The sequence below is a fragment of the Ranitomeya variabilis genome, chromosome 7 (genome assembly GCF_051348905.1).
Source record: "Ranitomeya variabilis isolate aRanVar5 chromosome 7, aRanVar5.hap1, whole genome shotgun sequence".
Lineage (NCBI taxonomy): Eukaryota > Metazoa > Chordata > Amphibia > Anura > Dendrobatidae > Ranitomeya > Ranitomeya variabilis.
Window position 1 is genome coordinate 109,560,530 of NC_135238.1, and position 27,967 is coordinate 109,588,496.

The 27,967-nt window shown below is 44.4% G+C and overlaps 1 protein-coding gene across 4 annotated transcripts in view; it reads right to left on the bottom strand.

The window, feature by feature from the left end:
* HIBCH (3-hydroxyisobutyryl-CoA hydrolase) overlaps nt 1–27,967 on the bottom strand; it is a 962,330-nt gene that overhangs the window by 536,498 nt on the left and 397,865 nt on the right. For all 4 annotated transcript variants that reach the window (XM_077275660.1, XM_077275661.1, XM_077275658.1 and 1 more), the window contains one exon: nt 2,019–2,097. In XM_077275660.1, coding sequence (XP_077131775.1) covers nt 2,019–2,097 — 79 coding nt within the window. The remainder of the gene's footprint in view (nt 1–2,018; nt 2,098–27,967) is intronic.

The window sequence follows — 27,967 nt, forward strand, 5'->3', positions numbered from 1 at the left end:
TAATAAGCCAGCTGCTGAAATTCCCTTTTCCTCTCTGCCTGTTCCAAAAAGATCTTATTCACATCCTCCTGAGCTTCCCTTAATCTTCTTCTGGCCTCATGGATGTTAAGTGTAACCATCTCATCCTCCGCTTTCCTTAACTTCTCCATAGTTGCTTTCTCTAACTGTTTCGTTCTCGTTCTTTCATAGCATCCCAAATAATAGATATATCAGCACTTCCTTCATCAATAACAAAGTATTCTTCCTCTTCCCGTAGTATACTCTCTAGGTCCAAACTGTGTAGCCAAGCAGGGTGAATTTTCCACTCTCCCCTGTGTCCGGATTGTGTCCCCGTTGACCGCAATTCAACCTCAATCGGACTATGGTCTGAAATAGCCCGAGACAAATATTTAACATCCCTTACCATCGAGTCCAACATCCCATTTCCAAGGGCCATGTCTATTCTGGACAGGGTGTCATGTGCTGGTGAGTTGCATGAATATCCCCTTTCCCCAACACGCCTTACCCTCCACATATCTACTAGCCCAATTTCTTGAATGTATGTACCAAATGCAGTGATATGGCTCTGAGTACTATTCTGACAATTTTTGTTTTTATCTCAGAATTCATCACATATCTTGTTGAGGTCTCCAATAATTAAGTGAGGAATTCCCCCATACATCCGGTCAGCTCCATCACTTCCCGTATCTACCTACTAGAGTAAGGAGGCGGGATGTACATTAAATATTATTTATTAACTATTTTGTGTGTCATAACTCTGATTTAAGGGAATAAAAATGAAAAGTTTGAAAATTGCAAAATTTTCCCAAGTTTCTGATTTTTTTCACAAATAAATGCAAGTCTTTAACCTTTATCACTATCATGAAGTACAATATTTCACAAAAACAGTCTCCAAATCAGTGGGATCTGTTTAAGCGTTCTCCAGAGTTATTACCTCATAAAGTGACACTGGTCAGAATTGTAAAATTTGGCCTGGTCATGAAGGTGAAAATAGGCTTGGGGGTGAATGGGTTAATATCTCAGCCTTTTCTTTGTTCTCTATGACTATTTTATTATCATCTTTAAGGGATTAAAAAAAGATGGATAGCACTCAGATGTCATGCTAATTTTGTCTATTTTTCACTGACTCTTTGATAAAAGAAGCTTGAGAAATCAACATTGATGGTGAAAACTGACATTCTGACAGAACTGACTGATTTTGATCAGTTTTTTGCATAAGAGAACACACACTGATTTCTGAATGAAGCTAAAGGTACCGTCACACTAAACGATATCGCTAGCGATCCGTGACGTTGCAGCGTCCTCGCTAGCGATATCGTTTAGTTTGACACGCAGCAGCGATCAGGATCCTGCTGTGATGTCGCTGGATAAAGTCCAGAACTTTATTTGGTCGTCCGATCGCCGTGTATCGTTGTGTTTGACACCAAAAGCAACGATACCAGCGATGTTTTACACTGGTAACCAGGGTAAACATCGGGTTACCAAGCGCAGGGCCGCGCTTAGTAACCCGATGTTTACCCTGGATACCAGCGTAAAAGTAAAAAAAAAAAAACAGTACATACTCACCCAGCGTCATACCTCCCCCAGCGTCTGCTTCCTGACACTGACTGAGCGCCGGCCCTAAAGTGAAAGTGAAAGCCGCTGTGCTGTTAGGGCCGGAGCTCAGTCAGTGTCAGGAAGCAGAAGCTGGGGGACGCACAGGTGAGTATGTACTGTTTGTTTTTTTTACTTTTACGCTGGTAACCAGGGTAAACATCGGGTTACTAAGCGCGGCCCTGCGCTTAGCAACCCGATGTTTACCCTGGTTACCCGGGGACCTCGGCATCGTTGGTCGCTGGAGAGCGGTCTGTATGACAGCTCTCCAGCGATCAAACAGCGACGCTGCAGCGATCGACATCGTTGTCGCTATCGCTGCAGCGTCGCTTAATGTGACGGTACCTTAAGGTTTCAGCCCTCCAAACAATAAGAAAGATAATCAGCAGTAAACAAATTAGCACAAGCCAATGACATAAACTTACCAATTGCGGTCTCTGGCATTGCAAAGAGAGTCTTCTCAGATGCTACTCTAAAATGACCATGAACAGAAAGACCGACACCCTGAAAGAAAACAAATACTTTAGAGTAGTCCAGAATGAGTTGAGGAAACTCAGCCAATGTTTCTCTTACCACTTAATGTCAACTTAATATTCTAAGATTTAACAAAAATGTATCCCCTGAAAATAACCTATAGTTTTAGAAGATTTTCAGATTGCACACAGCTTTAAAAATGTTACAATTCTCTTGGCAATTTTCCAAAAAAATAATTAATTTTCACACTAGCCTCGATGTTTCCCAATAGGTGTACCCTTCTATTTCTTTAGAGCTCATTACTGTTTTCTCATTATTGCCATAGGTGAATTTACAATGAAAATAACTTCTAATATTATGCTGAGGACAAGCAACACAGAACTCACCAATGATAATAGGTGATGGAGACAACTCAACGTCTTTCCCTCCCCAAACAGATGACAGGTAGGGTTGAACAGACCTGTGTATGCTTGGGCTCATCCAAACTGTAGTTCAAAGTTTGGTTCGGATGGGACCCTGAACTTGACCTCAAATCCAACAGAAGTCAATGTGGAAAATAATATTGGTGCTTTAAAATGGCTGTAAAATGCTCATACTAAGGGAAAGGGGTCTGCAAAATGAAGATAAATTGGGGTAAGAGTAGTACAGTTGCCCTGCAAACAAATGCGGATAGGGAAATTACTTAACATAACAGAATATAAAAAAATAAAAATGTATAATCTTGAACTAGAAGGCGGAGGTCCAAGTGGAGGAGGAGGTTGAGAAGAAGGTTGCGGTGTAGGTGGAAGAGGCGTAGGAGTAGGTAACCAACACTGTTTATGTGTTTTGTTTTTTATTGATTTTTGGGGAGGGACTCGGAAAACAGTCAGTGAAATTATCAGCTGGTGACTCTCCCTCTCACAATACAGGTTGTGTAATACTCTGCACTTTTTTTGGGGTGAAAACAATGAAGAGCGCATCAAATAGGTCACATGGCCATGTTGCTGGTGGTATAGCTGCAGCAGGGAGAGAGAGGACATGGTTGATCTGTGACTGCTACGTGCCCAAATGAAACACTTTCCTCTGGTGCACGCCGTCAACAGGATGTTTTGCGTAATTTCATTGGCCTGAGTACTGGCTGAATCATGAGGCCAGAACAAGTAGAGGTTGTTTTAGACTGGTTGATTCAGAGTGCTTTCAGATCCTTCGCTTTGTCTTCCACCTGTTCCCTTGTTGAAAGTGCAGATTTTCCACCTGCAGCCCATGGGCATCTGTCTTCCACCTCCATAATTGACATCACATTATCATACAGCCTGTAGGCCCTCAGGACTATTACACATCCTCTGTGCTGTTGTACTATGATCAATTTAAATCATGTAGTGATACAATGGCTATTTGTTTCCTTAACAGCGTTATATTCGATTTTCTTCATTAGTATTACCGTATGTCATAATACAGCCCTATTGGATTCAGTTAGACTCAGAGCAACAGCTCAATGGTTGCCTGAGTCCTATAGAGGATTCAATCTTTTATCTTTTATTATGTCTTTTATAGACCCTATGAAGTAGCAATATCTATTGGCAGATATTACTAATAATGTCGTTAGTTGTGACAAGACATTAAAATGATATTAAAAATATGAATTCAATACTTACATTAGATATTATTAATAATCTACTCTATATACATAGCATATATTTAACTATTTACAACTATAAGGCCCATATTTTGATTACATACACCATGTTCCAAATTATTATGCAAATTATATTTGTCTCGGATTTTCCTAAGTGTTCTTTCAAATGACAGTCAGTCTAATAAAAGTCATCACCAGTTAGAGTATACATCAAATTTTATTGAAGAAACCTTACAATGGTAACAGTATAATCTCCAAAATGAATAAAAACTCAAAATGCACTGTTCCAAATTATTAGGCACAGTAGAATTTCTAATCATTTGATATGTTTTAACCCCTTCAGCCCCGGAGCTTTTTTCGTTTTCATTTTTCGCTCCCCTCCTTCCCAGAGCCATAACTTTTTTATTTTTCCGTCAATATGGCCATGTGAGGGCTTATTTTTTGCGGGACGAGACGTACTTTTGAATGATACCATTGGTTTACCATGCCGTGTAACAGAAAACGGGAAAAAAATTCCAAGTGCGATGAAATTGCAAAAAAATGCAATCTCACACTTGTTTTTTGTTTGGCTTTTTTGCTAGGATCACCAAATGCTAAAACTAACCTGCCATTGTGATTCTCCAGGTCATTACGAGTTCATAGACACCAAACATGTATAGGTTCTCTTTTATCTAAGTGGTAAAAAAAAAAAAAAAAGCGCCATTTTCCAATACCCGTAGCGTCTCCAATTTTCGTGATTTGGGGTCGGGTGAGGGCTTATTTTTTGCATGCCGAGCTGGCGTTTTTAATTATACCATTTTGGTGCAGATACGTTCTTTTGATCGCCCATTACTGCATTTTAATGCAATGTTGCGGCTACCAAAAAAACATAATTTTGGCGTTTTGATTTTTTTTCTCGCTACGCCATTTAGCGATCAGGTTAATCCTTTGTTTTTATTGATAGATCGGGCGATTCTGAACGCGGCAATACCAAATATATGTAGGTTTAATTTTTTTTTTACTGTTTTATTTTGATTGGGGCGAAAGGGGCGTGATTTGAACTTTTATATATTTTTTATTTTTTTAAACACTTTTTTAAATTTTGGCATGCTTCAATAGCCTCCATAGGAGGCTAGAAGTATGCACTACACGATCGGCTCTGCTACATAGAGAACAGATCACCTCTATGTAGCAGAAATGCAGGGTTGCTTTGAACGCCGACCACAGGGTGGCGTTCAAAGCAATCGGCCAACAACAACCATAGAGGTCTCAAGGAGACCTCTGGTTGTTATGGCAATGTACCGATGACCCCCGATCATGTGACGGGGTAAGCGGTGCGAGCACCTCCAGCCGCGCGGCCGGGAGCGCTAAGTAAATGCCGCTGTCAGCGTTTCACGGCGGCATTTAACTAGTTAATGGGCGTGGGCGGATCGCGATTCCGCTCAAGCTCATTGCGCGCACATGTCAGCTGTACAAAACATGTCATGCTGCGATTTTCTACGGCCATACAAGACTGTATATTACGGATGCGTAATATACGGCAGATATGAGCTGGGCCATAGAGATTCATTGGGCCGTGTGTAATGCGAATTTTACGGACGTAGTTTATGCGCTCATACGTCCGTAAAACTCGCCAGTGTGACACCGGCCTTAGGAGGTCACATTCACTGAACAAAAAAAGCTATTTAACTCCAAAACCTCCTAACAGGCCAAGTTACATGTTAACATAGGAACCCTCCTTCAATATTCACCTTCAGAATTCTTGCATCCATTGAACTTATGAGTTTTTGGAGAGTTTCTGCTTGTATTTCTATGCATGAAGTCAGAATAGCCTCCCAGAGCTGCTGTTTTGATGTGAACTGCCTCCCATCCTCATAGATCTTTTGCTTGATGATACTCCAAAGGTTCTCTATAGGGTTGAGGTCAGGGGAAGATGGTGGCCACACCATGAGTTCATCTCCTTTTATGCCCATAGCAGCCAATGACTCAGAGGTATTCTTTGCAGCATGAGATGGTGCATTGTCATGAATGAAGATGACTTTGCTCCTGAACGCACGTTTCTGCTTTTTATACCATGGAAGAAAGTTGTCAGTCAGAAACTATATACTTTGCAGAGGTCATTTTCACATCTTCAGGAACCTTAAAGGGCCCTACCAGCTGTTTCCCCATGATTCCGGCCCAAAACATGACTCCTCCACCTCCTTGCTGATGTCGCAGCCTTGTTGGGACATGGTGGCTATCCACCAACTATCCACTACTCCATCCATCTCGACCATCCAGGGTTGCTCGACACACATCAGTAAACAAGACTGTTTGAAAATTAGTCTTCATGTATATCTGGGCCCACGGCAACCGTTTCTGCTTGTGAACACTGTTTAGGGGTGGAATAATAGTAGGTTTATGCACCACAGCAAGCCTTTGAAGGATCCTACACCCTGAGGTTCGAGAGACTCCAGAGGCACCAGCAGCTTCAAATAACTGTTTGCTGCTTTGTAATGGTATTTTGTCAGCTGCTCTCTTAATCCAATGAATTTGTCTGGCAGAAACCTTCCTCATTATGTCTTTATCTGCATAAAATCTGTGCTGCTCTGTTTCAGTCAGAAATCTCTTCACAGTATGATGATCACTCTTCAGTTTTGGTGAAATATCTAATGTTTTCATACCTTGTCCAAGGCATTGCACTATTTAAAACTTTTCAGCAGCAGAGAGATGCTTTTCATTTCCCATATTGCTTGAAACCTGTGGCCTGCTTAATAATCTTGAACATCATTTTTAAGTAGTTTTCCTTTAATTAGAATCACCTGGAAAACTAATTATCACATGTGTTTAAGATTGATTTCAGTGATCCATTGAGCCCTGAGACACAATACCATCCACAAGCTTATTTGAAAAACTAAATAATTAAATCTTTATGACACTTAAATCCAATTTGCATAATAATTTGGAACACAGCGTAGATATACACTGCTCAGAAAAATAAAGGGAACACTAAAATCCCACATCCTAGATATCACTGAATTAAATATTCCAGTTGCAAATCTTTATTCATTACATAGTGGAATGTGTTGAGAAGAATAAAACATAAAAATGATCAATGCAAATCAAATATAATATCCCATGGATGTCTGAATTTGAAATGATACTCAAAATCAAAGTGGAAAATCAAATTACAGGCTGATCCAACCTCATTGGAAATGCCTCAAGACAAGGAAATGATGCTTAGTAGTATGTGTGGCCTCCACGTGCCTGTATGACCTCCCTACAACGCCTGGGCATGCTCCTGATGAGGGGGTGGATGGTCTCCTGAGGGATCTCCTCCCAGACCTGGACTAAAGCATCCGCCAACTCCTGGACAGTCTGTGGTGCAATGAGTCGATGGTAGATGGTGCGAGACATGATGTCCCAGATGTGTTCAATTGGATTCAGGTCTGGGGAACAGACGGGCCAGTCCATAGCTTCAATGTCTTCATCTTGCATGAACTGCTGACACACTCCAGCCACATGAGGTTTGGCTTTGTCCTGCATTAGGAGGAACCCAGGGCCAACCACACCAGCATATGATCTCACAAGGGGTCTGAGGATCTCATCTCGGTACCTAATGGCAGTCAGGCTACCTCTGGTGAGCACATGGAAGGCTGTGCAGCCCTTCAAAGAAATGCCACCCCACACCATTATTGACCCACTGCCAAACTCGTCATGTTGAAGCATATTGCAGGCAGCAGATCGCGCTCCACAGCGTCTCCAGACTCTGTCACATCTGTCACATGTGCTCAGTGTGAACCTGCTTTCATCTGTGAAGAGCACAGGGCGCCAGTGGTGAATTTGCCAATCCTGGTGTTCTGTGGCAAATGCCAAGCGTCCTGCACGGTGTTGGGCTGTGAGCACAACCCCCATCTGTGGACGTCGGGCACTCAGACAATTCTCAAGGAGTCAGTTTCTAACCGTCTGTGCAGACATATGCACATTTGTGGCCTGCTGGAAGTAATTTTGCAGGGCTCTGGCAGTGCTCCTCCTGTTCCTCCCTGCACAAAGGCTGAGGTAGCGGTCCTGCTGCTGGGTTGTTGCCCTCCTACGACCCCCTCCACGTCTCCCTCCTATACATTATAGGTTGACTATCGGGGTGCATAATATTTTATAGGAGGACTATGATGTGCATTTTACTACTATGAAGTACTATGGGGTGCATTATACTTTATGGATGACTAAGGAGGTGCATTTGATTATACACTGTGTTCCAAGTTATTATGCAAATTGGATTTAAGTGTCAAAACGATTTAATTGTTTTGTTTTTCAAATAAACTCATGGATGACATTGTGTCTCGGGGCTCAATGGATCACTGAAATCAATCTTAAACACATGTGATAATTAGTTTTCCAGGTGATTCTAATTAAAGGAAAACTACTTAAAAATGATGTTCCACATTATTAAGCAGGCCACAGTTTTCAAGTAACATGGGAAAGAAAAAGGATATCTCTGCTGCCGAAAAGCATCAAATAGTGCAATGCCTTGGTCAAGGGATGAAAACATTAGATATTTCTTGAAAATTTAAGCGTGATCATCTTACTGTTAAGAGATTTGTGGCTGAATCTGAGCACAGTCGTTTTCGTGCTGATAAAGGCATAATGAGGAAGGTTTCTGCCAGGCAAGATCATCGGATAAAGAGAGCAGCTGCTATAAAGCCATTACAAACCAGCAAACAGATATTTGAAGCCACTGATGCCTCTGGAGTCCCTCGAACCTCAAGGTGTAGGCTCCTTCAAAGGCTTGCTTTGGTTCATAAACCTACTATTCGGCCACCCCTAAACAGTGTTTACAAGCAGAAACGGTTGTAGTGGGCCCAGACATACATGAAGACTAATTTTCAAACAATCTTGTTTACTGATGAGTGTCGAGCAACCCTGGATGGTCCAGATGGATGGAGTAGTGGATAATTGGTGGATGGCCACCATGTCCCAACAAGGCTGCAACCTCAGCAAGGATGTGGAGGAGTCATGTTTTGGGACGGAATCATGGGGAAACAGCTGGTAGGGCCCTTTAAAGTTCCTGAAGATGTGAAAATGATTTCTGCAAAGTATATAGAGTTTCTGACTAACAACTTTCTTCCATGGTATAAAAAGCAGAAACGTGCCTTGAGGAGCAAAATCATCTTCATGCATGACCATGCACCATCTCATGCTGCAAAGAATACCTGAGTCATTGGCTGCTATGGGCATAAAAGGAGATAAACTCATGGTGTGGCCACCATCTTCCCCTGTCCTCAACCCTATAGAGAATCTTTGGAGTATCATCAAGCAAAAGATCTATGAGGGTGGGAGGCAGTTCACATCAAAACAGCAGCTCTGGGAGGCTATTCTGACTTCATGCATAGAAATACAAGCAGAAACTCTCCAAAAACTCACAAGTTCAATGGGTGGAAAAAATTGAGAAGGTGATATCAAAGAAGGGTCCTATGTTAACATGTAACTTGGCCTGTTAGGATGTTTTGGAGTTAAATAGCTTTTTTGTTCAGTGAATGTGACCTCTTAGGCCATGTTCACACTTTGCGGGTTTTACCGCGGATCCGCGGCGATTTTGATGCTGCGGGTCCGCAGCAGTTTCCATAGCGTTTACATTTACACGTAAACCCTATGGAAACCGCAAACCGCTGTGCACAAGCTGCGGGAAAAACCGCGCAGAAACGCAGCGGTTTACAACCCGCAGCATGTCACTTCTTTGTGCAGAATCGCAGCGATTCTGCACACATAGAAATGCATTGATCTGCTTACTTCCCGCATGGGGCTGTGCCCACGATGCGGGAAGTAAGCGGATAATGTGCGGTTGCTACCCGGGGTGGAGGAGAGGAAACTCTCCCCCAGGCCCTGGTAACCATATTTGTGGTAAAAAAAAAGAATTAAAATAAAAAATAATGCTATACTCACCTCTCAGCGCTGCATGCGGCCGTCCGGTCTCAGGTTTGCTGTGCGAGCAGGACCTGTGGTGACGTCGCGGTCACATGACTGTGATGACGCCGCGGTCACATGACCGTGACGTCACGAATGTCCTTCTCGCACAGCATCTTTGGAAACGGACCGCCGCGTGCAGCGCCGAGGAGATCGGGACATCAGAGGGGGTGAGTATAACCATTTTTTTTTTATTTTTAACATTACTATTGATGCTGCATATGCAGCATCAATAGTAAAACCAAAGCCCGCAGCGGAAACCGCAAGACAAAACGTGATAAATCTGCAGGGATAACTGCAGCGGTTTTGCCCTGCAAATTTATGAAATCCGCTGTGGGAGAACCCGCAGGGACCCGAACCTATGTGTGCAAATGAGCATTTTCAGTTCTTTAAAACATATCAAATGTCTAGAATTCTACTGTGCCTAAATTTGGAACAGTGCATTTTGAGGTTTTATTCATTTTGGAGATTAGAGTGTTATCATTGGGAGGTTTCTTCAATAAAATTCGATGTATATTCTAAAGGGTGATGACTTTTATTAGACTGACTGTCATTTGGACTGACCATTTAGGAAAATCCGAGAAAAATATAACTTGCATAATAATTTGGAACATAGTGTACTACATGGATGACTATGATCTGTGCAGTATATTATATAGAGGACTATGGGGGTGCATTATATTATATGGAGGATTATGGGGTGCATTATACTTCTTATATGGATCCCCATGACTTCTGTGTAAGCCCCTCATGAGTATAATGGTTTATTTTCTTTTATACATTACAGAACAATGGCAGAACAGGGGACAAATATATACTAGGATTGGGCACCGGAGAAGGGACACATAATAGGGTGGGCAATATATATACCGGAATGGGGTCAGGATAAGGCACATATATACCAGGATGGAGGGTGCATATATATATAATTTATTCAGGATGGCAGGGGGTCCAGTCTAAATCTTGCACCAAGATTGTTGGAAGACCATTCCCGGTGACTACCTCTTGAAGCTCATCAAGAGAATGCCAAGAGTGTGCAAAGCAGTCATCAAAGCAAAAGGTGGCTACTTTGAAGAACCTAGAATATAAGACATATTTTCAGTTGTTTCACCCTTTTTTGTTAAGTATATAATTCCACATATGTTTATTCATAGTTTTGATGCCTTCAGTGTGAATGTACAATTTTCATAGTCATGAAAATACAGAAAAATCTTTAAATGAGAAGGTGTGTCCAAACTTTTGGTCTGTACTGTGTATATATATCTATATATATAATTGTCTAAGGGGTACTTCCGTCTTTCTGTCTGTCGGCAACTTCCGTCACGGAAATCCCGCGTCGCTGATTGGTCGCGCCAGCTGCCTGTCATGGCTACCGTGACCAATCAGCGACGGCCATAGTCCGATTAGTCCCTCCCTACTCCCCTGCAGTCACTGCCCGGCGCCCACTCAATACTCAGAGTCCCCGCAGTCACCGCTCACACAGGGTTAATGCCAGCGGTAACGGACCGCGTTATGCCGTGGGTAACTCACTCCGTTACCGCCACTATTAACCCTGTGTGACCAAGTTTTTACTATTGATGCAGCCTATGCAGCGTCAATAGTAAAAACATATAATGTTAAAAATAATAAAAAATCATTATATACTCACCTTCCGCCGCCTTTCCCGCTCCTCACGACGCTCCGGTGACCGGTCCATGCAAGCGGCACGTTCTGGTGGCAAGGATGGTCTGCGAGAAGGACCTGCCATAACGTCACGGTCATGTGACCGCGACATCATCACAGGTCCTGCGTGCCTGCGCGAGAAGGAGGCGGCGGAAGTACAAGGGGCCCTCGGAAGGTGAGTATATGTTTATTTTTTATTTTTTAACCTGTGACATACGTGGCTGGACAATATACTACGTAGCTGGACAATATACTACGTGACTGGCGAATATACTACGTGGCTGGGCAATATACTACGTGGCTCTGTGCTGTAACATGGCTGGGCAATATACTACGTGGCTCTGTGCTGTAATACGTCGCTGTGCAATATACTACGTGGCTCTGTGCTGTATACTACGTCACTGGGCAATATACTACGTAACTGGGCAATATACTACGTGGCTGGGCAATATACTACGTAGCTGGGTAATATACTACGTGGCTCTGTGCTGTATACTAGGTCGATGTGCAATATACTACGTGGCTCTGTGCTGTATACTACGTCACTGAGCAATATACTACGTCACTGGGCAATATACTACGTGGCTAGGCAATATACTACGTGGCTGGGCAATATACTACGTGGGCTGTGCAATATACTACGTGGGCTGTGCAATATACTACGTGGACATGCATATTCTAGAATACCCGATACGTTAGAATCGGGCCAACATCTAGTGTATATATATATATATATATATATATATATATATATATATATATATATATATATATATATATATATATATATATATATATATATATATATATATATATATATAGATATATATATATCCACTCACCGGCCACTTTATTAGGTACACCATGCTAGTAACGGGTTGGACCCCCTTTTGCCTTCAGAACTGCCTCAATTCTTCGTGGCATAGATTCAACAAGGTGCTGGAAGCATTCCTCAGAGATTTTGGTCTATATTGACATGATGGCATCACACAGTTGCCGCAGATTTGTCGGCTGCACATCCCAAAGATGCTCCATACAAGGCAGGATGGATCCATGCTTTCATGTTGTTTACGCCAAATTCTGACCCTACCATCCGAATGTCGCAGCAGAAATCGAGACTCATCAGACCAAGCAACGTTTTTCCAATCTTCTACTGTCCAATTTCGATGAGCTTGTACAAATTGTAGCCTCAGTTTCCTGTTCTTAGCTGAAAGGAGTGGTACCCGGTGTGGTCTTCTGCTGCTGTAGCCCATCTGCCTCAAAGTTCGACGCACTGTGCGTTCAGAGATGCTCTTAGGCCTACCTTGGTTGTAACGGGTGGCGATTTGAGTCACTGTTGCCTTTCTATCAGCTCGAACCAGTCTGCCCATTCTCCTCTGACCTCTGGCATCAACAAGGCATTTCCGCCCACAGAACTGCCGCTCACTGGATTTTTTTTCTTTTTCGGACCATTCTCTGTAAACCCTAGAGATGGTTGTGCGTGAAAATCCCAGTAGATCAGCAGTTTCTGAAATACTCAGACCAGCCCTTCTGGCACCAACAACCATGCCACGTTCAAAGGCACTCAAATCACCTTTCTTCCCCATACTGATGCTCGGTTTGAACTGCAGGAGATTGTCTTGACCATGTCTACATGCCTAAATGCACTGAGTTGCCGCCATGTGATTGGCTGATTAGAAATTAAGTGTTAACAAGAAGTTGGACAGGTGTACCTAATAAAGTGGCCAGTGAGTGTATATATATACATATATATATATATATATACATATATATATATATATATATATATATATATATATATATATATATATATATATATATATATATATATATATATATATATATATATATATATACACACACATATATATATATATATACACACACATATATATATATATATATATATATATATATATATATATATATATATATATATATATATATATATATATATATATATATATATACATACATATACACATATACACACAAAAAAATTTATTCAGGGTGGGGGGCCCTGGTCCAAATCAGACTCTAGTTACGCGACTGCTGCCAATAGATATTTCTATTCCACAGTGTCTATAAATTACACTTAGAAAATATAGAGCCATCGGATGGGAACTGTGGCATGGCACATTTCTGGATCGTGTGGAAGTTATTTTTCATAAAACATGATAATTTAGTGAGATGATCAAGATTATCAACCTAGATAGAATGTTGTCAATTATATAAAAGCCAACATAACCATAAGACCATACCTCCCAACTTTTGAAGATGGGAAAGAGGGACAAAGTTTGCGGCGCGCGTCGTGCGCCGCGGCAAATTTTAGGCCACACCTCTGACCACACCCATTCATAATTAGTCACACCCATATGCACGTCCCAACCACACCCATTTAGCACTGCTGATCACACTGTTTCACATACAATAATTATAAACAAAAAAATATGGCCACACAGTGCTCCATACTGTATAATGGCCACACATGATGCTCCATACTGTATGATGACCGCATATGATCCTCCATACTGTATGATGACCACACATGATGCTCCATACTGTATAATGGCCACACATGATGCTCCATACTGTATAATGACCACACATGATGCTCCATACTGTATAATGACCGCACATGATGCTCCATACTGTATAATGACCGCACATGATGCTCCATACTGTATAATGACTGCACATGATGCTCCATACTGTATAATGACCGCACATGATGCTCCATACTGTATAATGACCCCACATGATGCTCCATACTGTATAATGACCGCACATGATGCTCCATACTGTATAATGACCGCACATGATGCTCCATACTGTATAATGACCGCGCATGATGCTCTATACTGTATAATGACCGCGCATGATGCTCCATACTGTATAATGACCACACATGATGCTCCATAATGTATACTGGCTGCACATGATGCTGCATACTATATAATGACCGCACATGATGCTGCATACTGTATAATGGCCGCACATGATGCTCCATACTGTATAATGACCGCGCATGATGCTCTATACTGTATAATGACCACACATGATGCTCCATAATGTATACTGGCTGCACATGATGCTGCATACTATATAATGACCGCACATGATGCTGCATACTGTATAATGGCCGCACATGCTCCATACTGTATAATGACTGCACATGATGCTCCATACTGTATAATGACTGCACATGATGCTCCATACTGTATACTGGCTGCACATGATGCTCCATATTGTATAATGACCGCACATGATGCTCCATACTGTATATTGGCCGCACATGATACTTCGTACCATATAATGGCCACACATGATGCTCCATACTGTATAATGGCCGCACATGATGCTCAATACTGTATAATGGCCACACATGATGCTCCATACTGTATAATGACCGCACATGATGCTCCATACTGTATATTGGCCGCACATGATACTTTGTACCATATAATGGCCACACATAGCTACTCCTACACACGCGGCTGCGCTCCGTACACTTTGCACACACGGCTCCGCTCTGTACACACGCGCTCCGCTCCATACACCTCGTACACATTTAGCTCCGCTCCGTACACCTCGCACACACGGCTCCGCTCCATACACCTCGCACACACACGGCTCCGTACACCTCGTACACACACGGCTCCGTACACCTCGTACACACACGGCTCCGTACACCTCGTACACACACGGCTCCGTACACCTCGTACACACACGGCTCCGTACACCTCGTACACACACGGCTCCGTACACCTCGTACACACACGGCTCCGTACACCTCGTACACACACGGCTCCGTACACATACGGCTCCGCACACCTCGCACACACACGGCTCTGCTACATCCACACTGTACACCTCCTGACCCCACACAAAGCATTACTTACCTCATCCTGCAGCGGCAAGTTGGCAACCAGCACAACTTCGGAGGTCCCGACTCCCGATCATGTGACCTCTGACTCCTCCCCTCCTGTGACCTCATCACAGGTCCTGTGTGCAGAAAGCAGGTAGCCATACGGGAAGGGTAAGGGCCCGGGACATGGCTTGAGACAAGGGGGCGTGTCGGTCCTGCTGTCTGCGGGTGCGGGATCAGCGCATCCTGCGCTGGACAGCGGGGCACAGGCTCCAAACCAGGACAGTCCCGCACAATGCGGGACGGTTGGGAGCTATGTAAGACTTGTGACAAAGTCACTGGCAATGTGCTGGAGGGGAGATGTTTCGCTGAAGCTAAACGATTCAGTGACATAAAAACCCAGAAGTTTTTCCTTCAGCACACAAATTGTTGCAAGGAGTTAACAGCCAAATTTGTTTAAAGGATTGTTTTTTTTGTGGACAACCATAAAGCGGGTGGGAGGTTGCTCACCTTATCTCCACCCATACGGTATGGTCTAGGGCTTCAGTAGCTGGCCTCCAGATGCAGTGGGTGTTCTGTGTCTGGAGAGGAACATTCCAGAGAAAATGTATTGCTTTGTGGTAAAAATTCTGAACCGTGGACCTTGTTTGCCGGAGGGGGCTCATCCCCACTAGTAGAAGGACTGTGTTTTCTGCTACCATTTTGTTTTGTTCTGCTGTTTTTTTGCCCAGAGGGCTGTGTTAATTTTTTTCCCTTCAGCTTGGGTTATGCTGCACCTCATAAACCAACTACATTCTGAAAGAGACAGTGTTCCTGTGTCTACCTTCGTGTACTGCTGACTGAGCCGATCTAGCACAGGTGGTGTTAGAAGTGCGGGCAGCGTTCCCAGCGAACACATGTGACAGCTACAAGAGGTATTGCATGCCCTGGATGAAGACAGCCACAAGCCAGCATACGGACACCAGGCAAAATGGAGGAGCTCCTTAAGCATTTGGTACAAGCACAGCTCCAACAGCATCAGCAGCACTTACAGCAGCAACAGATGGAGCACAAAAGACCAGTAAGCTGATTATACAACAGATGCAACAGCAGCAGCAGAATGACTTTCTCTCAGAAGCGGTTCATGGAAGGTCGGCAGCCCCTCCCACAAATCCACGAGATAACACATACGTCTGGAAGGCGGTAAGATGATGTAAGAACCACCAGAGAAGTGGGCGAAGGTGCTGGCTCCCTATCTAACTGGTGAGTCACTAAAAGCTGCTTATGATTTGGTGCGCAAGGATACACAGAAGCATGCCAAATTAAAAACTGAAATTATAGCACACACGGGCGTGACTATGTCGGTCAGAGCAATGGGTGGCGTATTATGGGGACAAACTGCTTAGATAAAAATATATTTGATTTTCTGCATCTTGTACAGAAGTGATTGCAGCCAGAGTTCTCCACTCCAGCCCAGATGGTTGAACGGGTGGTCATAGAAAGATTTGTTCACTCCCTTCCAAGGCTGATGCAGAAATGGGTTGCCCAGAGAGATCACAGGATTACGGACCAACTGGTGGGCCTAGTGGAATGGTGCCAGGTGGTTGAGAGGTCCCCAAGAAAGCCAGGGGGTGGGGCTTCTCCATACTGGGGTACCCAGTGGGAGCCCAAGCCCCAAAAGAGGGGTAGCAGAGCCATCACTGGGTGGGGGTCTTAGATCCAAAGGGGTTGCTGAGGGCCATTGATAAAGACTTGCTTTGCTGAAGATGTTGCGGTCCTTGACATATAGCCACCCATTGTCCATTGTCCTCCGGAGAGGTGGACTCCAGCCTATGGAGCACTGCTAAAACTATGCCTATCCCACCTGCAGTGTGGACTAACCATCCGGCGAGGGGCCACAGGCATGTCTCATGGCAATAAATAGGGTGCTGGTGTCTTGGATTCAGGGACTTTAGCGACTCTGATAAGGGCCACACTCTTTACCAGTTGATCACAGGGAAGCACGAGTGCATCCGCTGAATCCACAGTGAAGCCAAAGACTACCCTGTCGCCAGAATAATGATAAACACGAAGCATGGTACTGAGTCCCATGAGGACGGGGTAGTCAAAGACTTGCTACACCCTGTGATCATCGGGTGTGACTTTAGCCTGTTTTGGGACTTGTGGGAAAAGGCAAGGGTGCCCACTAACGCAGACAGGAGCCGGAACACCCATGAAGAATCCCCATCACAGTTGGAGGCGGATGAGTTCCCCCTGTGTCCTTGCTGGTGACGAAGATGAGACAGTGACCAGTAAGACAGAGATTTCCAAGTTGGAGGTTTCTGTGGGGAATTTTGAGACTGCCCAAATGTAAGTTTTTACTTTAAAAAATGTTTTTGAAAATGTTACTGTGATAAATAGGGTTGCTCAAGAGCCGGGGTGTTATGATCTGGTGGCCTAGGAGCGGCATGAGACGTACTCTGGAGAATGTGGTAACTGTACTGACCGCAGACCCTGGACTTAGCACCACAACTAGAAGTAGCCGTGGGATGTACCTACCAATCCTAGACACCTCGACACAGCCGGAGGACCAATTAACCCTATAGATAGAAAAGGGAAAACTATCTTGCCTCAGAGAAAATTCCCAAAGGATAGGCAGCCCCCCACAAATATTGACTGTGAGAGGAGAGGAAAAAACATACACAGGCTGAAAACAGAATTTAGCAAAGGAGGCCAGTCTAGCTAGATAGAAAAGATAGGACAGAGAACTATGCGGTCAGTATTAAAATACTATGAAATGTCCACCACAGATAATACAAAAAACTCCACATCTAACTAAAGACATGGAGGGTAAATCTGCCTCTCCAGAGATTCCAGCTTGGCTGCATAAATCCTTACACAGATAAAGCTGGACAAGAAAAAACATGCAAAGCACTGAACAATGAGGCCCACAACATGTGGGCAGAAAAACAAGCAGAACTTATCACTGTAGAAATGAACTGCAAGCAGGAGCGACCAGGAAGGGATGTGAATCCTCCAGAAACAATGAACAACTGGCACTCACTAAAGGGTGAAGCCAGACTAAATAGTCCCGTCTGAAGTGGACGCACTTGATGCTTTATCGGGTCACTAGACCTAGAGGGAATGTGGTAGAGCAGTTGTTGGTGCCGAGTCCCTATAGGCGTAGGGTATTAGATCAGGCCCATTCTCATGTCCTGGGTGGGCATCTGGGAGTACACAAAACTCAAGAGTGGGTCCTTAAGAGGTTCTACTGGCCTGTGTGTCATCGTGACATTGTTTCTGCCGATCCTGCCCTACTTATCATCTAACTGCTCCCGTATCCCATTTCCCCAGTACCCTAATGCTGTTGCTCAAAATAGAAGTCCCATTTGACTGGATTGCGATGGTCCTGGTCGGGCCCTTAGTTAAGTCCACAAGGGGTCATCAATACATCCTGGTCATAATGGACTATGCAACAAGGTACCCAGAGGTGGTGCAACGGAGAAACTCCTCTGCTAGGAGTAGAGCACAAGAGCTAGTTATATTTTCTCCAAGATGGGTCTGTCAAAGGAGATACTGATGGACCAAGGGACATCACCCATGTCCAAGGTAATGAGAGAGCTGTGTAAGGCACTCCAGATTACCCATTGCAGGACGTATGTGTACCATCCACAGATGGACGGCCTGGTGGAGGCCTTGAAATCTATGCTATAGTAGTTCGTGGACAAGGGTGGCCGAGACTGGGATTGCTTGCTACCATACCTACTATTCTCCATTAGAGAAGTCCGACAGGCCTCTACAGGGTTCTCACCATTCAAACTGGTATATGGATGGCACTCTCGAGGACTTCTAGACATTGCAATGTAGACCTGAGAAGCGGAGGTTACACCCCACAAAAGTGTCATCGAACATGTGGCCCAAATGTGATGCCGATTGTCAGGGAGAGCCTCATCCAAGCACAAGAGGCCCAGGCAAGGGTCTACAATCGGTCGGCAAGACAGACAATTTAACCCTGGAGACCAGGTGTTGGTGTTGATCCCCACAGAAATCAAGTTCCTAGTCAAGTCGCAAGGGCCATATGAAGTGATCGAAAAGTTGAGTGACGTAAACTACAAGGTCCACCAACCAGGGAGAAGGAATCTGTACCAAGTGTGCCACATCCACCTGCTCAAACCATGGTGAGGGAAGGAACCGGTGGAAGCTACATGCCTGGGAGCCAGTCCTGAAGCCAGGGTCGAGGAGGTCACTGTGGCAAAGACACTGTCACTGGCACAGAAACAACAGTGCCGTGAGCTGCTTCAGCAGAAACAGGACCTTGTTACAGAGTTACCAGGTTGTACGCAGGTTGTGGAGCACGAAATCCTCACTGAATCACATGTGAGAGTGAACTAAAAGTCCACCTCAAGGAGGTGAGGAGAATGTTGGGCCTGGGCGTCATCAAGGCGTCAAAGAGCGGCTGGTCCAGTCCTATTGCTGGATGGAGAGCAGCGCTTCTGTAACGACTACAGAAAGCTAAATGAGGTGTCTAAGTTCAATGCAAATCCAATACCCCGGGTCGATGAGCTCAATGAGAGCCTAGGGTCAGGTAGATAAATCACCACCCTGGACCTAACGAAAGTATACTGGCAAATTCTCCGGTCTCCAAGTGCCAAGGAGAATATGGTCTTCTCTACACCTGAAGGGTGCTTTCAGTATACCAGAATGCCGTTTGGACAACAAGGAGCCCCAGCTACCTTCCAGAGGGCCATGGATCAGATCCTAGCCTCAAAAATTATGCTACTACTTATTTGGACAACATTGTGCTCTTCAGCCTGGAATGGGGAAGTCACCTGCAGAAGGTCCAGGCAGTACTGGATGCACTAAGGAAGGCAGAGATTACTATAAACTCAAAGAAGTGTGCCCTCGGGAAAGAAGAGGCTCACTGATGATGTGTTTGCTGCAGGTCTGTAAAGGAGCCTGTCATGACACCATCCATACACTTCACCAGCACAGGCTCAGACAGTCACCCGGCAGGGGTTGCAATGGTCCTGCTGCTCAGTCATAATGAGGGATAATACTGCAGGAGTGCAAGCTCAGTGGGGATTGGATGGTGGAGTCCTGCCCTCCTGTGACTCAGCACTGGCTGCCTCTCTCAGCTGTCTGTCACAATGACGCGCCTCATACTGCTCCATCCATACACCACTCCTGTTTATGAAAACCCTGACACTAGGCCCAGCTCATGGGCCCCATACACCAGTAAGGGTAGCAATGCCCTGATGGTGGCCATGACTGGGGATAATGAAGATAAATGGGGCATGATTAATCCTGTAGAAAACTTATACCCTCTAGCAATAAAATGTTCAGGAAGTAAAAAAAAAAAAAAAAAAAAAGGTAAATAAGACAGTACAAAGGTTTTAACAATAAAAACACAAAAGGTATTCAAAATCTGGAAGGCTGAGAATACAGAAATAGTATTTCAGGAGTTTAAGGATTGCAATAAGAAATGCAAAAAAGAAATCAAGCTAGCAAAGTTATCTACAGTGAAACAAATAGCCAGTGACATTAAAATAAATCCCTAAAAATGTATAAATACATTAAAAAAACAAAAACAAATGGTACCAGCCCCCTAAAAGACGATAATAACAAGATAATTATAGAGGACAAAGAAAAGGCTGATATATTAACCCCTTCACCCCCAAGCCTGTTTTCACCTCCATTACCAGGCCAAATTTTACATTCCTGACCAGTGTCACTTTATGAGGTCATAACTTTGGAATGCTTCAAAGGATCCAACTAGTGATGAGCGAATATACTCGTTACTCGAGATTTCTCGAGCATGGTCGGGGGTCCTCCGAGTATTTTTTAGAGCTCAGAGATTTAGTTTTTCTTGCTGCAGGTGAATGATTTACATCTGTTAGCCAGCATAAGTACATGTGGAGATTCCCTAGCAACCAGGCAACCCCCACATGTACTTATGCTGGCTAACAGATGTAAATCATTCAGCTGCTCCGAGCACTAAAAAATACTTGGAGGACCCCTGAGCATGCTCGAGAAATCTCGAACTGATTTTCTGAGATTGTTTTGTGTTACACATTATATTTCATGATAGTGGTAAAATTTATTCGATATGATTTGTGTTGATTTGTGAAAAAATTGGAAATTTGGCAACATTTTTGACAATTTAGCAATTTCAAACTTTTAATTTTCATGCCATTAAAGGGAACCTGTCAGCAGGGTTATGCATAGTAACCTTCATACAGTGTCAGGTCGGTGCCGTTATACTGAATAAAATTATACCTTGGTTGATTAAATCAGTCTTGTGGTTGTTTCTTAATCTTTATTTTCAGTTTTGTCTTAATGATATTCTCGTGCCCTAAGGTGGGGCTGGGGTATGTGGTGCTTTGATTAGATATTCATAATGCAGACTGCTGACAGGTCACCGATCCCTCACTGACCTGCCCCCCTAGTTAGCATAATGAATACCATCACATACTGAAAAAAAAACGCTTCTGCAGGCAGGAGCCGGCCATGGCCCCTGCGCTGCAGAAAATCGCATGGTTAATGTGCTTTTCATCCCTTTTTTCAGATTTACTTGAGCAAGAAAAAAAAAGGCATTTTGAAAATGGCGCTACCTGCTGCTGACAGCTCTCATCATTCTCCCCTGCTATTCAGTAAGAGCGGTTGCTGCCAGCCACTACTCATGCTGATGAGCAACTGTCACACAGAAGGATTACGGCATGGGACACTAATGATTTTTTCAATTTCGGAAAAGTGAGGGATATTGTCATTTTTTATTTATTTTTCTTTTTTACAGGGACAATGGCTTCTGGGGATTAGGTGTTAAGATGAATGTAATGTGTTTTTTAAATTTAATTCTTCATTTTACACTTGATAACTCTCACTAATCGCAGGGAGAACAAGCGACAATGATGTGAGCTATCTTCAGAGCCCATGGAGCCTGAGAACAGCGATAACTGTGGCGGTTTTTCTGAGGCGCCGGTACGTGTGATACTGATGCAGCACATTGCAAATGTCATGCCACACGTATGAAACACATTCACATGGATATCTATGGTACTGGTTTTCCAGTACCAAAAATATCAGGACATATGAAGGAGGCCTCAGCTGCACACAGCCAGGCATACATCCACAGCACCTTGAGCTCCGCTACATGTGAAATCCAAACACAAACTGACACACCCAAACCTTATCCGCTGGTTTAAATAAAAACCATGGTCATGGGCCACTTGTAAGACCTTGACTGGAGATCCATCCCACTATCATTCTACAGATCTCTCCAAAAATAAAAGCCCAAGAAAAGTTTTCCTCAAAATGACTTGGTTAAATAAGTTGACCCAATCCACACTTATTATTATTTTTCATGATAATTACAGCCGTCGCTGTGATTACAATGTACTCCAAAGGTTCAGTAGGCTTCAGAGCACATTCTGGGGGATACATAACGGCCCTTGCATATGATTCCCCTCACTGTCTCACAAGAGTTACTTGTATATTTCAAAGACAGGCTACAGAAGATAAAACCATAAATCTGCCTGATCTACCCAAGGAGCTTTGAGGATGGATTAGTCATGCATGACAATACAGCATTATCCTGTGAATAATCAAAAGAAGTGCCCCATGGATGCATTTGCGACACTCATAAATGCAATCAACAACCATATTAACTGATGGTCATCAGACTCAAGTTGATAAATCAACACTAAATGGGTCAGAAGAGTGTCAAAAATTCATGAATGCATTATTTAGATATATAAACACATAAGAAAAAAAGACAGAAAAAATTAATTATGTCCAGTTTCGCTTCTTACTATTTGTTATATTTCTAAAACGTGAACATAACCATTTTCCTTGCATTCTGTTTGCAAACCACACATCTGAATACAGCCAAGAGACATATGGTACTGTTGGCATTACTGTGTATTAACGTGGGGAAAAGCAGCAGTGCACATTAAGAGGAAACAGATGGAAATCCCTGTCTGTGCCTTCCACAGAAAAGCTCATAGTCATTAATTTTTTTATCCCAATCTAATGCCTGAACAGCACATCTGGTTACATAATAATGAAGCAGAGTCTTTGCCTCGATGAAAAAGCCTTGATATAAATTGTTGTATTGACTCAATACACTGAAAATCAGTGATGATTTGTTGCATTATGATGCATGCAGTATGCTGGATTTGTACGTTCTTTTTTCACGATTCACCTATGCTAGCATTTAACTTTTTTAAATGTGGATTGTGCCAACTGTTATTGCATTTATAAAACAATTTGTCCACAAACATTGACATTTTAACTAATTATAGTATTGTGGTGGGAAGCTGAGCTCTGATTGCTGCTATTAAACATTTAAATGCTTGCAGCCCCCTTGATGAAATCTCAGGACATGGAAGGGCTACCAAGGCAACCGCTGTCATCTTGGAACTCCTGTAAAGCTCAACCACAGTAAGAAATAGCTTCATAGAAGAGCTCAATTTTCACTATATACTAATATATACTGACAATTACAGGTTCATCCCCTAACTAACAAATAAAGTAAGAAACTGGAAAAAAAGTATTTAAAAATATGAATAACAAAATGTAAAAATATAAAAATTTGTATTGCCGGGGGCGTGGCTGGACTTGGCTGAGTGAAGACATGCTTTCTGCTGCTCCTAACCACCATTCACATAGCAATCTGTTCCAGTACCTCAGCATGGACAAATCAGGGGCTAAAAAGGCAAGGACCAGTTCTGCATCTCCCCAGGGCGAAATTGAGCCTTTCCTCACCAGGGCACAGACACCGGACCAAACACCGTCTCCACCATCCCCCCTAGTACAGAGGGAGTCAGGAGGACCTCGAATGCAGGGTGCAGTTTCTGCACTGAAGCCCGGGGACATGTCTCCAGACTGCCAGGTAACGAGGAGGAGAGAGGAGGTTCTACGACGAGATCCTGCATGCAGCAGAGAGGTCCCGGAAGTCCCCACTGAGCAGAAGAAGACGCAACGCCATTTCAAGATGGCCGCCGCAGCAGCATTTCAAGGTGTCACAGCCCCCTCTGACATGCTTAATGAGGGTGATGAATCAAACAATGAGGAGGAAATGGAGCAAACTGGGATGCGGGGTGAACAGAGGATTGAGTCCTTTAATCATATAAGGCTATGTGCACACGTTACGGATTTTGCTGCGAATCCGCAGCGGATTTGACGCTGCAGAGCTGCAGCAGTTTTCCATGCGTTGTACAGTACCATGTAAATGTATGGAAAACAAAATCCGCAGTGCACATGCTGCGGAAAAAAACGGGTGGAAACGCAGCGGTGTTTTTTCCGCAGCATGTCAATTCTTTGTGAGGATTCCGCAGCGGTTTACACCTCCTCAATAGGAATCCGCAGGTGTAAAACCGCAGGTGGAATCCAAACAAAAAACGCACAAAAACCGAGATAAATCCACAGGTAATCCGCAGTGCGGTTTACCTGCAGATTTTGCAAAAACAGTGCGGAAAAATTCGCACACCAATCCGCAATGTGTCCACATAGCCTAACGCTGGGCCAGCAATATCAGGGGGACACACAGTGGATCCCCACTTCTATGTTGGGTGAGATATCTGGCTGTGCCCAAATAACCCTACAACAGGAGGCTCCTCATGCTCCCCTCTCCACAAATTCCCCTTATATATCTACTGAGGGATCCAGCTTCCTCAGCTCAGGAGTGTGAGGAGAGAAGCAGTGGATGCAGGCCCTGGATGAGCCTCGTCCTGCTTCCCCATCAAGACGGTCCACGGGCACATCACCACATTCAGCAGAAAGACCTGAATGTGGTCCTAAACACTTTAAACAATTTGGTTACAACACCTTTAAATGCTGCTGTGGACATTTTACCAATTTAACAGAACTCCTCTGTAACTATAGCTGCAGTAGGTGGGACATCAACCCTATGCAAGCCTAATCACTGCAACTCCACAACACAAAATGAATCTCAAACAGAAAGGCCACTATCCCTTAAATACACCTATGGTGATGATGACAGGCCTGCGTCTTTAGCAGATTTATGGGCTCTTCTCCAGACAATTCCAACTAAAAGTGACATTTCAGCCCTGACCTCTGAAGTGATGGCGGAGTGTAAACAGCAGTTTGCACAGTTTAGGTCAGATCTCTCATTAATTCTAGAGTTGATAACTGAGGCAGTGAGGGGGATCATATGCGAGGGTCGATATATATCCCCCAGGATGTGGACTGAGTCCTATGAGACCGTCTGGAGTGCTTTCTATTCACAGCAGGACACCTGTGAGTCACAAGGCAAAGTAAAAGTAAATGTCGACCTGGTCAAGCTATTTGACCAAGACTGGGTTCTCCTGAACATTGCAAGGGCTTTAATTTTTGAGCAGACCACAGGATGGTAGTGGGGCGGACTGCTTCCTCCAAGCCGCGTCTTACAGGTGGCCCATGGCCACAGATTCTAGTTAAAAACCCTGCAGTATAGGGTTTGGGTGTGTGAGTGTGGAGTTTGCAGCAAGCACAACAGTCAGCTCTGCAAAAGCTCAGCCTGTGTTAGGGAACACAAAGCCCAGCAGAGCGAAATCCTTGCACCCCGCAGTGTGATACGGTGGTGCAGTCATGCCAGCAGCCATGCAGCATTGGGTGGGGCAAGGGGACATGAGCACTCTGGACCAGGTGGTTGGACTGCTTGAGTGGTATACAGCCACTCAGGACTTTATACGGGACACTGCTCCATTCCAACTCTCGTCTGCACTGCAATTACAGGCACCGCCGGCAGCGAACCCCAACTGTGCCAGGTACTCAACAACGGGTACCAAAACGGAGGCTCTCTTGGACTCGGGGAGCTTAGTGACTTCTGGTCCATGGGTCTCGTGTTGCCGGGGACAACCCCAATGAACAGAAAGTGGGGGTGGTGTGTAACCGCGGAGGTTACGTTTTCCACACCATGTGGAGAAATAAAACATGTAGTGGGAGTGGTGAAGACCCTTCCATAAGGGACTGTGTTGGGAAGAGACTAGCCCCTGTTCTGGTCTCTGTGGGAGACCAGGGTTAACCCTCCCAGGGTAAATGTTATTCCGGGAGCGGAACCCGAAGATCCTGAGTCAGGGATACCTGCCTTAGGGGTCGCCAACCTAGGGACAGAGTGTAACCCCGATAGGTTTTCCCTAAAGGTATTTGCAGGAGAAGTCGAGGAGACCTTACCGATCCCCGAGCTGGAAATGTCCCCTGGTAAGTTTAGGACAGCTCGGCTCCAGGATGCCACCCTGACCTGGGCATGGGAAAGAGCAATCGAGGAAAATGGGGTGGCCAGCGTGTGCAGAGACGGTGTTTCCATGTATGGTGATCAAACGGGAGTTATTGTACAGGGATGATAAAATCTGGGATGAGGTGGTAGAACAACTGGTAGTGCCCCAATCCTACCGCTGGGCGGTGCTCAACATGGCTCACACCCTTATGCTCGGAGGGCATTTAGGGGCCAAAAATACACAGAAGCGCACACTGCGGCGTTTTTTGGCCTGGGGTCTACGCTGAGGTCTAGAGATACTGTGACACATGTCTGGAGTGCCAACTAACCTCACCCACCGCGAACTACCGGAGTCCATTGGTGCCTCTGCCCATTATAGAGGTACCTTTTGAGCAGATTGCGATGGATCTGGTAGTGCCCATAGTAAAATCCGACCGGGGCCACCAACACACATTGGTAGTCGTAGACTATGCCACCCAGTACCCGGAGGCCATTCCACTTTGGCACACCTTGGCTAAACTTATCGCCCGGGAATTGTTTGCCATGTTCTGTCATCTTGGGCTACCAAAGGAGATCTTCACTGATCAGGGGACTCCTTTCATGTCCAAGGTGACAAAGGAACTGTGCAGGCTCCTCAAGATAAAACAGTTGCGCACGTCGGTGTACCACCCTCAGACGGACTAGTCGAGTGCTTCAACAAAACCCTCAAGTCCATGTTGAAGAAGGTAGTCCCCAAGGATGGGAGGGATTGGGACATGTTGTTGCCCTAATTGATGTTCGCCATTCGCGAGATAACACAGGCTTCCATGGGATTTTCACCTTTTCAACTCCTGTATGGCAGGCATCCTAGAAGTATGCTGGACGTAACCAAAGAGACTTGGGAGCAGCAACCTATGCCACATAAAAGTGTCATTGAACACGTGGCCAATATGAAGGATCGATTTGCAGTGGTCATGCCTATTGTAAAAGAGAATTTTGGGGACGCTCAGGCAGCGCAGGGTCGCGTAAATAACAAAAAGGCCACTGTCTGCTCCTTTAAAGCAGAAAACTGGGTGTTGGTTTTGGTGCCCACCACTGAAAACAAGCTTATGGCCAAGTAGCAAGGGCCGTATAAAGTTTGGGAAAAAGTGAGGGAAGTAAACTACAGAGTTTACCAGCCCGGGAAAAGGAAACCTGAACAGTTGTACCACGTTAATTTGTTGAAAGGACCGGGAGTGTATGCTTACGAAGGTGACACTGGACTCTCGACATGTCATCTGGAGACCCTCCAATTTTGGTCCGCACAAAGGCCAAGGGAGTGGTAAAGATAGGAGACACTCTCTTGAAACAGCAGTGGCGAGAGGTGCGGAAATTGGTACAGGAGAATACGGATGTATTCTTGGGATTACCCGGTCGTACGTCTGTCATCCAGCATGAAATTGTCACTGAGCCTAACATAAGGGTGCAAATGAAACCGTACCATGTGCCCGAAGACAAGCCATCGCGAGTGAAGTAAAACAAATGCTCCAGTTGGGAGTAATCAACAAATCCAGGAGTGACTGGGTTAGCCCAGTGTGAATACCGAAGCCGGATGGATCATTACGATTCTGTAATGACATCCTCAAATTAAATGTGTCGAAGTTCAACCTGTACCCAATGCCCCGGGTGAAGAGCTGATCGAGCG